Source organism: Notamacropus eugenii, chromosome 2, assembly GCF_028372415.1.
Source record: "Notamacropus eugenii isolate mMacEug1 chromosome 2, mMacEug1.pri_v2, whole genome shotgun sequence".
Taxonomy (NCBI): domain Eukaryota; kingdom Metazoa; phylum Chordata; class Mammalia; order Diprotodontia; family Macropodidae; genus Notamacropus; species Notamacropus eugenii.
The window spans coordinates 221317184-221330749 of NC_092873.1; the positions used below are offsets into that span (position 1 = coordinate 221317184).

The 13566-nt window shown below is 36.4% G+C and overlaps 1 protein-coding gene across 8 annotated transcripts in view; it reads right to left on the bottom strand.

The window, feature by feature from the left end:
* The window catches only part of AHI1 (Abelson helper integration site 1), a 279355-nt gene that overhangs the window by 25442 nt on the left and 240347 nt on the right, over window positions 1-13566 (bottom strand). For 3 of the 8 annotated variants that reach the window (XM_072643414.1, XM_072643417.1, XM_072643413.1), the window contains one exon: window positions 594-5286. The exons of 2 other annotated variants lie outside the window; for them this stretch is intronic. In XM_072643414.1, the coding sequence (XP_072499515.1) occupies window positions 5139-5286 (148 nt within the window). In that variant the 3' untranslated portion in view covers window positions 594-5138. Of the gene's footprint in view, window positions 1-593; window positions 5287-13566 lie in introns of those variants that run through there. 3 more of the 8 variants (XM_072643416.1, XM_072643418.1, XM_072643420.1) reach the window with 3 other exon arrangements.

Below are 13566 nucleotides of genomic sequence, written 5' to 3' on the forward strand. Positions count from 1 at the left end.
TCTGCAGATACCACTGACTGCTTTCTACATTCTGCAGAATGGACAGGAATGGCAAAAAAATTTTATATATATACATACATACATACATAATATATGTATATATACTTGTGGCTGAGCAGCATACATTTGAATTAAAATGAAAAAAAATGGTGAATTTTTAAAAAGTAGGTTATGTGAAGCAATTAGATATGAAATCACCAAGATCACAAAGTTAGTGAATATGGAAAATGAAAAAAAAAACCCACCACCCAACCTACTGAATTTGGTCTCAAAATACTGAAAAACTGAACTGAAGCTCTCAGACTTTTCTCCAGGGAACCTTCTTCCTTTTGTCTTGTAACCACTTTTCACAAGCTTCGGTTACTCATTTTAATTCTGACAAAATTAATATTTTCTTCAACTTCTTGCTTTCTTTTCCTTAATCTTTGGAATTTTGGAATCATGCTTATTTTAAATCATGCCAATTTTAAACAACATAATTTTTAATTAATCAAACATTAATAAACTAGTTAAACATAATTGAATGACATAATTTTAAGAAATAGACCTTTAGTTAGTACTGTGTTTCTATCCATGTTGTTAACCATTCCTGAATATTACACACACACACACACACACACACACACACACACACACACACACACACACACACACACAAAACCTGTCCAAGAAAACTTTCATAGCTTTTAATAAGTATTAAATGGTGATTAAACAAATGTATAAATTAATTCTTACTTGCCCTGAAATATTTAAGTGACACTTCCCTGATTCAATTCCCAGTGAATGAGTGCAGGCTTCTCCATGTGTTGGCTACTGAAAAGACTGCTGATGTTGGAAAAATAATATTTCGATACCATAGCCAGAGGATCTTGGGTGTAGAGCTCAAATGGACCCTAAGATCCTCTAATTCAATCCCCTTATTTTATGGAGGGTGTAACTGAAGTCCAATGAGGTTAAGTGACTTACCCAAGGCCACACAGCAGTATCAAAGTAGGAATTTGAATAGAATTCTCTCATTTCGAAATTCAAAATTATCTTACTACACCATACTTTAATGATGTTAGAAATAAATAATGACGGCCAGCAAAAACAAAACCAAAAATCAGTTTGATGCCAGCAGGAAGCTAATTATACACACAATTATATTGGTGCTGCATAACTGATAGATAACATGTATTATACAAAGAATGATAATTTTTCATTTTTATTGAAGCTCAAAGCTGGGATTGAAAACTATGAAATTTTGAAGCAAAATCATATTCTCCAACTGTTTTAAGATAATGAAAAAATATATCTACAGTGTTTAAAGCCTCAATTATTAAGAGTTTTTTAGCATAAATTGAGGGAAGGAAATTTTGAAAATGCAGTTTATGACATATATGTTTGCAGTAGGCCAGAAAAGAATCATTAGAATAAAAGTATTCTTTGTGTTTACAAAACAAGTGTTTTTGCTTTGGCTCATTTCCCCCCTTCCATTAAGTATTTCCTATTCACCTGAGTAATTAGAGCAGAAAGACGTGATGAATGAAGTGCCTCATTATCAAGTTTGCATCCAGGGTCTCTGAAGAACGGTTCTCTGGCCAGCGATTTCTCAGGGCTGTCTGCTCTTGCAGTGGCGGCCCATTGTGAACCCTAAATGATCCTGACATTCAATTCTCCAAGAGACAATTGGGTCTATCGGTAGAGTTAGTTCACTAGCCAACAGAGGCTTCTGATTGTCATTTTCCCTTGTGTTTCCATTATCCTTTATTTGACTGTGATTAGTCTGCTTTTGCCTCTTGAACCAAACATTATTACCAATGTCCTAGATGTACCTTAAAGTAACACGAGGGGCAAAAGATATAGGATAATTATAGAAGAATGAAGAAAGATAGGCAGGCTTCTCTCCCTTCTATTTTAGGTAGTTTTCTACAACTCCACAGAACCTCAAACAAGGACAATAACATTCTCTGAAGTTAATATGGTCAGAAAAAATAAAGGAAGGGACTTCAGATGTATCAAAAATAGTTATGCAGGAAATTTACAACTGTGTCCAGCCTTCTTCCATAAACAGTTAAGGCCTTTTTTTGAAATACTGCTTAAAGGTCAAAGTGCCCTAAATAGTCTTTCCATATATATATATTTCTACTCTCCTAATTTTGTCAAAAGCAAGCATAACTATGTCACTTGAAACGTTACTTTGGCTGTCACTGTTTCCATTAGCATCAACAACAACAAAAATAAAATGTCTGTGATCTTCAAGGCTGCTCAGGTACAGTGCCTACCCTCTGCGGTGGGTTCCCTTGGAAGCCAGATAGCTATTAGTTGGTGTTTTTCAGAAAGGAAGAAGTATGCACTAAAAAGGTGGAGGGAAAAAAAGGAAATATGCTTTAGAGTTATCTTTTCACTAAGAAATGTATTCACTAAAAATTTTTATTATACCAGAGCATAAACACTTAAGAAGATAAAAGAGCCCAGTTTTAGATCTGGAGGGAAGGTTTCATTTCATTAAAAGTCAACTAGGCAGTTATCATCAGCAAAGATGCGGCTCCCCAAACTGAGAGAGTTTAAAAATTTTCCCATGAATTAAAAAACACCTTAGCAGATCAAACATCATCGGTGTATACATACTGTTATAGGCCACAGAATCTTGCTAGAAGATTCCTTAATTTCCTTCCTTCCCAAGCCTTTCAATTACTTTTTGAGCACTCAATTAATAAATTAATATTCCAATATCCCTTAAATTTCAAATGGTGCCATATACTGATAAAATTTGTTTGTACAATATAATCAGTGCTCCAGATTGCCTTCCTGGGAGTGTGGGCTATCTGCATTTAATTTTTTTCTAAGATTATTGAAAAAAAATCAAAGTTCTTGATCTAATTATTAATTAAATAATTATGGAAGATGAAGGAAATGGCTAATAATGGCCATAATGATGGAAAGGGTCAATATATAGGATTTCTAAAGTCTATCATACTAGTGTTATTTTAAAAAAATGAATTTCACATTGTGAGTTCTCCATGTCTATTTCTGTGAATAAAAGTCTTTAATCTTATGGGATATTCCATATTTCCAATAATTTTTAAAATGATATTATTCTTAAGACAAGAATCTTAGGGGAAAAAACCTATTCAATACAACTCCATAGAATCATGGAGCAAGAGTTAGGAGGAATTTAGTCTAACCTCATTTTACAGATTGGAAATTGGAGGTGTAGTGAGGATCAGACACAGCAGGATAGCAGGGTCAGGTCCTGAGACTCTAATGTTGAAGAAATCCTATTCTTTATCAGAAGGCTTAACAATTATGGACCAAATGATTGAGGAGCCATTGTTAGGAGGAGACAGGATAGAATGGTGCCAAAGCCTACCTTCTAAACAGAGAGCAAACAAACCAACAAACGACATTATAAAAGTATGAAGATAAAACAAATATGAAATGCTTGTTGCTAAGAATACCTCTGGTGCCATATTTACTGCACTTCAAATACACACTCTTATCTTATTTCTCCCCTTAATTATCATTTGGATTTGTGCCTTAGAAGGCCTAGTTACTGCTATTCCCTTTTCTGGAAAGTGTGGCAAAGCTGTTTAATTCAGCTTCAGAGCCTTGAACATAATTGGAGCCTGCGTCTGTTAGCATGAAAAGGGGAGTTGTGCCTTTGATTAGGACCAACTCTACGGCGTTTAACTCAAGTGTTATTTGTCTTCTGTGGCCATAATACAAAATGCCATTTTACAGTACTTTTCGGCAGGAGTACAGTACGTAAAGTCCTGAGAGCTTGGCAAATGCTCAGGGCTCTGTCAGTGGAGAGGCTGATGTCACTTGTCTCATTTTTAAACTTGTTAAATAGTCAAGAGCTGATGTTAATTAAAAAAAAAATTAGCAAAGCCACAATGGCCAGTCATTTTATGAACTGCCCTGAAATTTCAGGATGTAAAATTCTTTTAAAACTTCTAGTGTGTTTATAGGATAAATGTAAGAGAAAGCATTAAATCAGAGGCCTTTGGGCCTGGATGGATCTAGTTCCTCTTGAAATGTGCATATGTAACAATAAGAACAACCCAATCTTTGCACAAACCAGAACAGGCTTCAACTCTGACAGACAAGGGGCTTAGGAGTAGCCAGAGCCACTCAGCATTAAAGAAAAATGGCTTTGTTTTTAAAGAGTTCTGCAGAGCAGAGACATGTTTACCCACTTTCATGCTTTCCAAACATGTGCAGGGATCTGAGAGCTGAATGTGTTTACCAGATTATATTGTATGTAGTGGTTTACGTCTGGGCACATTTTACACCTCAATGCCCAGAACTGTTTTTCTCACTTCTTTGTTTCATGGAATCCATTGTCTGGTCTACCAAATAAGTTCTTCTAATTTTATATATATATTTGTACTTTTGGGGGGAGAACTGGGGTTAAAATTTTTCCTGGCTGACTCATTTTCTCAAGAAAAAAAGAGTCTGGTAAAAAAAAAATCAAGAGAAAATGATTTAACTAATTAATATCAAAATTAAACATTTAATGACATTACTAAAACCATTATTCTTATAAGTAATAATGCAATAAAATGATGAAAACAAATATTGAGATTAAAATTAATATCATTCAACATGTCTACATAGCCTTCATACACTTGAATATGAAATATTTTCAACAACTGGTCTAGAACATTACTGCAAAGTCAGCCAAAACAAATGAATGTTAAAATTTTTAGTCTGTGTTTACAAAGTAAACATATCTTCATTTAAAACAAATGTAAAAAGGTAACACTCAAAAGTGCACATTTCCTTTAAATAGTTTTCTTGCTTTAAGATGTGATAATTCCTTAGGAATTCCAAATACACAATTCTATAATATTATGTATTTGTAAAAAAAATGTTAAATTCCAAAGTGGACTCATCACAGTCTTTGGTGAAATTGGCATACTGCCCATGTGCAAATCTATAGAATTGTTAAGTAATATTTACCCCTATCAATATAAATTGTTTTTTCCCTTGGTGTCTGGCAAACAGCAGTGATAATCTTTATTGATTTGCCAACAAGAGCTATCCTGATGCAATCACTAATGAATACCAAGAGTTGGACTACCATTATTACACAGGCTTCAAACCATTAGACTCCAAGGCTCCATTCATTTCCTTGGACATCTCTGAGGGGCTTAAAGTTCTTTTAGGGCTCTTCTTTGCTTCTGCTCTAAGAACAAGTCTGGATTCACATCTAGAATTTCTGAAGGATGGAGAGCCATTTCATTTAGTCTGGATCTTGTCATCTCATTCTTCTGAAGCCTTTTCTTCTTTTTTACTTCTCTATTAAAGAGAAAGAGACATAAAATCAACAGATCCTTGAAGCTTGTCTTCCCAAGTATCACAAAGCTAGGGCTTTGTTTCCTCAGGTAACAGCTGCGTGAGATGGTAAGAGAACTGGAAACCACTCCCTATGGGACCCAAAGAAGTTGGGCAAATAGGAAAACACCTGTCAATGGAATCTGCTAGACTAATTTTCTAACATCCTTTCACAGCACTGGTTTATGTGTTTTGTATTGCTTCCAATGTACTTTGTGCATAGTAGGTGCCTAATTAATGTTGCCTATATTAACTTAGTTTTTAGCTGTTTTGGTTCAGCTCCTGAAATCACAAAGGAATAAACACAGGCATTACAGATGGCAGGTGTCTTGGACCTCTTCTAAGGATCCAAGGCATCCATTCTCAGCTTATTTAATGCTTCATTACCTGGGGGGAATTGGGGTGGAGTGTATGTGGGGGGAATAGTCAAAGTGGTAATGTACCAAATGTGATTTTTCAGAATTTTTGTGGAAAGCATATAAACCACCTTATATATTCTTTGAATCCTTCCTTTTAAGGCCTTCTGTTGTGCAAGAATTTCCCTAGTCTTTGACTGTATACAACTGCTTTGACTATAATGAATGTCAAGTCAAAAAAATTTTTTTGATTTATTTTTTGCTGACAACTGCTGTGATGGCTGAACTTCTGGGACATCTAAACACAACTCAGATTATAAAATGCCAGAACACTGTTATTTGACATGACCAAAGAAGAAGTGAAGCTGAGTTACATGCTGCAGCAGAGTGCTGGACTTGAATTGAGCAAGACCTGAGTTCAAATCCTGCCTCAGGCTCTAGCTGTGTGATCCTGGACAAGTCACTTAATTCCTCCCATCTTTGGTTTTACCATTTGTAAAATGGAGGATGATAAATAAACAGCATCTACCTCATAGGGTTGTTGTGTGGATCAAATGACATAACATATGCGAGTTTGAAAGTGCTGAATATTATCCTACTAAAGGACTATGCGAGTTTCAAAGAATTAGATGTATAATTCACTTCTGAAACACTCTCGAAAAGAGGAATAAGGGTATGACCAGAAATACTTGGTTTTGATTCTTTCAAGCAGGGGAAGGCTGATAAATTTGTGACATGTTGGGCACCTAGGTGGAACAATGGATAGAGAGTCCTGGGCCTGGCATCTGGAAGACCTGAATTCATATGCAGCCTCAGACACTTATTAGCTGTGTGATCCTGATTAAGTCACGTCACCTTCTTTGCCCCAGTGTCCTCATCTCTAAAATAAGCTGGAGAAGGAAATTAAAAACCACTCCAGTATCTTTGCCAATTGTCACCCAATGGGGTCACAAAGAGTCAGATATGACTGAAAAGGACTAAAGAATAATAAGAAAACAAAGAGTGCTGGAAGCAGGTAGAGACCACCTGCTGACCTTTGGTCAGTAGGCTGGGGCCCAAATTCAAACAGGCTAAACTTCTTTGGGCAAAAAATACATTAGACTAGAGAGAGACTGAAGATGGTTGGTTGCCATGGGTCACATGACAAACAGGAAAATTTGTAGTGGCAACCCTACAATTTTCACGGGTTACTGGAAATCCTTTGGTGGGCCGCAAGCAGCCTGTAGGTCGTATGTTGTCCAGGTCTGAGGAAGGGGAATATGGTGGAACTGACACTTGACTATGCTGACATATCTAGAGAAAGTAACAGGCAGCTTTGGGATATACTGAAAACAGGAAATTAGACATGTCAATAAAATTGTAACATGGGGAACTAGGAAATAACCCCTTACAAAGTGCCTTCTACACTTCTACACATAAGTTTGAGTTGGTATGAAGAGTCATCAAAAATGCTTCATGATACATTTCGAGGATGGTTCATGAAAGCATTTCTGATTGGCAAGTGCCCAATGAAATGCTAGAGTTGTGGAAAGTAGGGGAAGTAGCATTCAGGAAGCATGTTGTAAGAGGCTTAAACATATTTTCCATTCATTCATGGCAAAAAGTTAAAACTTAACTATTAGGAAGAGGATTTATGTCTAAGATAAGACAAAATAAATAGGTAAGTATGAAGACAGGTTTAGGGAAGCAGGGTAATATATAGGCAGAGTCCATGGGATTCTGGATTTGGAGTTCAAATCCTTCCTCTGATCATACTTGCTAGCTTTATAACCATGGGCAAGTCACTTAACTTCCCTGGGCCTCAGTTTCCTCATCTGTAAAATGAGGGAGCTGGATGAGATGGTTCTAAATCTGTGATTTTAGGGGCTTGCAAACCTAATTTCTGGTTTTCTCATCTGTATAATTAGGACAATAATACCTGTAGTATCTACTTCATTCAAACTTCGTAACCTCATGATCTTGATGAAATGTAAGATAGAGCGGGAATGCTTAAATTAAAAATTGGCAAGTAACATATGGGAATACTAAAAAAGCTGAACTCAAAGAATGTTGGAAATTAGTGACCACAACTACTATTTAATAGGGATTATAAAATAGGAATTGTGGGGCTCAAATGAGATAATATATATAAAGCATTTTGTAAACCTTAATACTCTACCTAAATGCCAACTATTATTATTATTGTCAAAGGAGCCCAAAGTGCAGGAATACTTTAAAGAAGGAAAAAGGAAGGAGGCAGTAGAGACTGAGGCAGAGATTCTGGCCTCAGTTCAGCTAGGCACCTGAAGAAACTTGTTCTGTGTAGGCCACCTATGCCACACTACTTCACCCTGATGCAAGGAGGAGTAGACTAGGTAACCTGTCTCTAAGTCCCTTCCAACTCTCACATTCTACTATTCCAAACAGAAATCTACCAATCTTTTTAAAGGAAAGTGGAGGTAAGAAGGGTCTTGGAGGAAGAAGGCAAAACAAGACAAGGAAAAGATTAAGGTGGTGGTAGGTCAAGAAAGGGAAAAGAAAAATAGAAAAAGGAAGGAGAGAAAGTTGCTAGAAATGAATGAGATGGTTCCTGCACCTGCCAAAGGTACATGACAAGTTAAACTAATCAGGGGGAGAATTACATGGCGATGGGGAGGAGGTGGAGGGAGAGGCCAAAAGAACAATCTTAGCAGAGGAATAATCAAAATCCTAAGCAGAGTAGTAAAGATAAGAACTTTAAGGGAAATGATTCAGACCCAGAAGAAGAAGAAGCCCAAGGATGAGGGAACATAATAGAGATCTTCTAAGGAATCACAAGAACTAAAAGGGGAGAGGAATGTGAGCCAGAGTGAGCCCTTGCAAACCTCATTACTTTCATTTATCAATATGAGAAATGCATAACTGGAAGACAGGCATATTTAATCCTAATAACCACAGGTTCCCATAAGAGGTGAGATGAAGCCAGGGAACTTTGATAGAGGAAGAAAATGATGGGATGGTATCTAACAAACTGAAAAAGGGAATTTTTAGTGTGATAAAACTCTCTAACTCCTATTAGTTAAACTGGGGCACAGAGTCACACACACACAAACCCAAGGATGGGTTTATTCAAGACTCATAAATTATAAAGAGAACTAGGTGGAGTGACATGACAATGGATATGAAATATAGTAGTGGAAAAAATTGGACTCATTGACATATATTCTCCCTCCCCCACATTCCCCACAAGAAAAGGAAAAAGAAAAACTAAGTGACTATACCTTAGAAAAACATACAAGTAAGAAAACAGTAGAGAAGTAAGCTTCACTCGAATCTTTGGAACAGGTCAGAAAGAAATGAGAAAGGGACATATCATATCAAATTTTTGGTGTCTACCTATAGAAACCTGAATAGAGGGAAAAATTGACTTGAAATACAAGTTTTTCAGACTACTCACTGATAAAAAGCCATAAATAATCCTGGGAAAACATTGTGTAGAGAAGTATGTGAGTGAACTTGGTGTCAAAGGAGATGTTAAAAGATGAGTAGATGGGTAATATGAGGGTGTTTTTTCCTATATCTAACTTGTTTGAAAGTGGTGGCAGACACAGAAAAATAGCATGAAAAAGACACAGAGAAGTAAAAATTCAAGATATATTAAAGGAAAACTATAAAAATCAACTGGGAAGAAAAATGGAGAATATTATTAGGTGAGAGGAGTCAAAGTTGAAATAAGTTACAAAAAAAAGGTCCCCAGTAGATAAATAATCAAAGGATATGAACAAAAATTTTTCAAAGGAAGTTTCAGACCTAGAAGAGGTCAAGGGAATGGAACGAAACCACAGATTTTCTTCATCTGAAAAATTAATTTCTAAGAATTAGAGAGGTTAAAGTCGCAGAGGGGATTTTTGTGGATCCTCAGATAAGGGAAGTGATGGAAGAAGAATATTTTGATGAACAGCTGGATGAAATGAAAGGCATTACATGAAAAGCATTTTAAGCAAAGACAAAAACTTTCTGGGAAACTGCAAAAGCAGAAAATTACAAAGAATTTGTCAATGATCTTCCCATAGCCTATGAAATTATCAACTATGTCACTATAGACCCCTTTTCTCTGCTGTATGTGTCATCAATTCATCCACCTTTCTCTTTGCTTTTACATTCTGTTCTTTTAGTCAGTTATGGTTTCCTCCCTTCCCGGTTTCCTTGCTGCCTGTTGTTGAATCGTTTCAGTCGTGTCCGACTCTTCATGACCCCATCTAGGCTTTTCTTGGCAGAGGTACTGGAGTGGTTTGCCATTTCCTTCTCCAGCTCATTTTACAGATGAGGAGACTGAAGCAAATAGGGGTAAGCAACCTGCCCAGGGTCACACAGTTAGTAAGTGTCTGAGGCTGGATTTGTATTCAGATCTTCCTGACTCCAGGCCTGGTGTTATATCCACTGCACCACCTAGCTGCCCTACAACATGTAAATAGATAGTTTATTTCCTTGAATCCTTCTCCCGTTACTCAGGTGTCCAAGGATTCTCCTGCTCAGAACACCTATTGTATTTTATAAACGACATCACACCACTACTTAGTACTGAACTATATATACTTCTATTGTTCTCTGTTTTAGTTCTGTCTTCCCAACTGGATATTAATTTCCAAGAGGGTAAAAACACATCTTATATTTCTATATCCCTAATGGAACCTACAGAAGTGGGCACATAGTGTTGGCATATAATGCCAACACAGTTGTAATCCATTACAACAAAATGTCCAAAGAGGACAAAGCAGAAGTGAAAGCCAAAAGAGTAAAAATGTAACAAAAAGAAATGGAAAACTAACTTGTGAAAACAGGAAAAAAGTCAGAATGAAGAAAACCTGTGGAACCTTTCCTACTTCTGAGAAATAAGGAGTTGGTTTGAGAAGTTAGTTTGTTTGAGAAGGAGGAAAAATAAGCAGCTTAATGGAAAAATGGACCCAGGACTGAAGAGTGATGACTTCACTAATACTATATGGAGACTGAGTAACCTCATGATCCTGATGAAGAAATGAGATAAAGAGGGAATGGCTAAATAAAGAAAATGGCAAATTATTGATATCATTTATATATACATATGTGTATTAAGAAAGCTGAAGACAAAGAAGTTAATGACAACTACTGGTATTTAATAGAGATTATAAAATATTTACAGGGGCTTCATAAGAAGGTGGGCATGGGTGTCAGACAGGATGATTCATGGGGAATGTTACATAGAGACAGAAAAGGGGCAGACAGTTTAATGAGAGGAAATACAAAAGAAGGGACAGAAAGGATGCATTCTAAGTCTCAGTCAGGAAAAAAAGCCTTTGTTAGGACAAACTCATAGTCACCTATAGATTGTGGGCTACTGTTGCTGGCATGTCCTGGATTGGACATTTCTTTCAGTCCCTTTCCCTTCCTCTCCAGAAAGCACAGTCTGATAGTCCTGGGTCCTATTAAATGCTTATCGGACTGAAATGGGTTGTATCTACTCAAATTAGAAGAATTTTCCATCAGTGGAAGGGTCATGACAACTTATCTTGACCAAGATCTATGCATGCCTATGGTCAAGCTTAGTATCTTCTTGATATTCTAAAAATTAAGGCATTTCAGTAAAAATTACTGAAACATGCCAAGCTCTGTAATAAAAAAAGTGATCACTCTCCTAAAAATAAACAAATGGAATTATTGATGAAATTAAGGTGGAAAGCAGCATCAAGTAAGTGCTTATAAAAGCTACTAATAGACAGTCAAGCAATCAACAAGGAAATATCACCAACTTAAGGCAATGCTTTCACTTCTAAGTGAGAATAGCCCTCATTATTGTTGCTCTAGATAGCAGCAGATGACCAAACTGGTTAAACAAGTGACCCAGCTGACACCCCTGTAGGTTCAGTGTGGTCACTGTCTTGGGTTCTGAAATAAGTGCATTTACTCTGCCATCGGCTACCAGGCCAAGAGCAGTGCCTGCAAATTCATGTCACTGCTTCTAAGAAAGACAGCAAGAAAAGCTCAATGGCAAAAGCCCTGGGTTTGAGGCTCTGCTTGGTGGACAGAAGAACTTAACCTCTCTGGGCCCATTTCCTAAACTGTAAAATGAGGGCTATGGTATTCAATTTAGGCCAATCTAATAATTTTAATTAAACATGTATCTCAGAAGACTGCTGTGAGAAAAATGTTTTGTAGACCTCAAAATGTTGCTGAAATGTAAACTATGAATGCAGAGCATGAAGAAAGTCTAAGGGTATAAGCAAACTTGAGCTCTTATGCATGTTTTGTGGAAAAAGGGTATTGTGAACCTTAAAGAACTGTATCAATGTAAATCACTTCTCTGTCTGGCCCATTCAAAACTTGCTCAGAGCTCTTAGCAGAGCCAACAGGAACCAATGTCACCACTCTGACAGCTATTCAGGCAAAGGGTCATAGAACTTAATTAAAATGATCTCTAATCATCACCCAGCTCATGCTCCAGTTTTACAAATGGGAAACAGGAGACCCAGAGAATGACTTGCTTAAAAGGTCACATAGGCAGTAAATAGTGGAGCAGGATTTGAACCCAGACCTTCCAACTCTAACTCACTTCTCTTACAAAAAGCTATTGTGCTAATTCTTTTCTAGTCTTTCCTCTGGTTCTTTTATTTTAAATTTTTTAATTTATTTTATTAAATATTATTAAATATTAAATATTTATTAAATATTTCTCTCACTTTATTAAATATTTCATTTACAAATTTGTCTTAGATCATTTCTTGACCGGAGTAGCTAAGTCTTTCACAGTTGATTATTACAATACTGCTGCAGCTGTGTACAATGTTCCGGTTCACTGTTGTATCAGTTCACATAAAACTTCCCAGGTTTTTCTGAAACTATCCTGTCATTATTTCTTATAAGCACAATAATATTCCATAATAACCATATGGTGGATCTTGTTCAGTCATTCCCCAATTGATGGACATCCCCTCAATGTCCAATTCTTTACCACCACAAAAAAAGCTGCTATAAATATTTTTGTACAAATAGGTCCTTTCCCACTTTCTTTTGCTCTCTGTAGGGTAAAGACCTAGTAGTGGCATGGCTGAGTCAAAGAGTATGCACAGTTTTATAGCTATTTGCACATAGTTCCAAATTATTCTCTAGAATGGCTGGACCAGTTCACGACTCCACCAAAAAGGCATTAGTGTCTCTGTTTTTCCACATATCCTCCAGCATCTATCATTTTCCTTTTTGGTCATGTTAGCCAATCTGATAGGCGTGAGGGAGTATTTCAGAATTGTTGCAGCTTAAGCAAGAATTTTCAATCTGGTCTGTGAACTTAAAAAATAAGTTCTGATACTTGTATTTCAATATAATTATTTTCCTTTGTAATCTGACATTTTATTTTTTGCATTTAAAAACAATTCTGAGAAACAGTTCACAGGTTTCATCCATCTGACAAAGTGGTCTATGACTCAAGAAAGGTTAAGAACCCCTGCCCGAAAATAACTCAGCCAATTGGGAAAATTATCTGAGGGTCATGAGGTGGCTTTGAATTCCAAGTAGGGAAGTAATGTGGGCAGTTATAATCGCAATGAAGGAACAATAGTAAAAAAAAAAAAAAAGTCAGAAACAATACTATCCTGATTTTTGACATATTCTATTTTCTTTTCTTCTTAGAGTTTGTTTTTATTTTTGAAGTTATCATTATTTTAAAAATGTATATCCTTTCTCCTTAGATAAAGCTCCTTGAGGATATATTTTCTTGGCTCAGTGATACAGTAGACAGATGACTGGACTTGGAGTCAGAAGACCTGAGTGCAAATTCTCACTCACTTCTACCTCTGTGACTCTGGGCAAGTCATTATTTAATCTCTCCCAGGCTGAATTTTACTCTCTGTAAAATGTGGATAAGAATAACACTTACCTCATGGAATCACTGGAATAATCA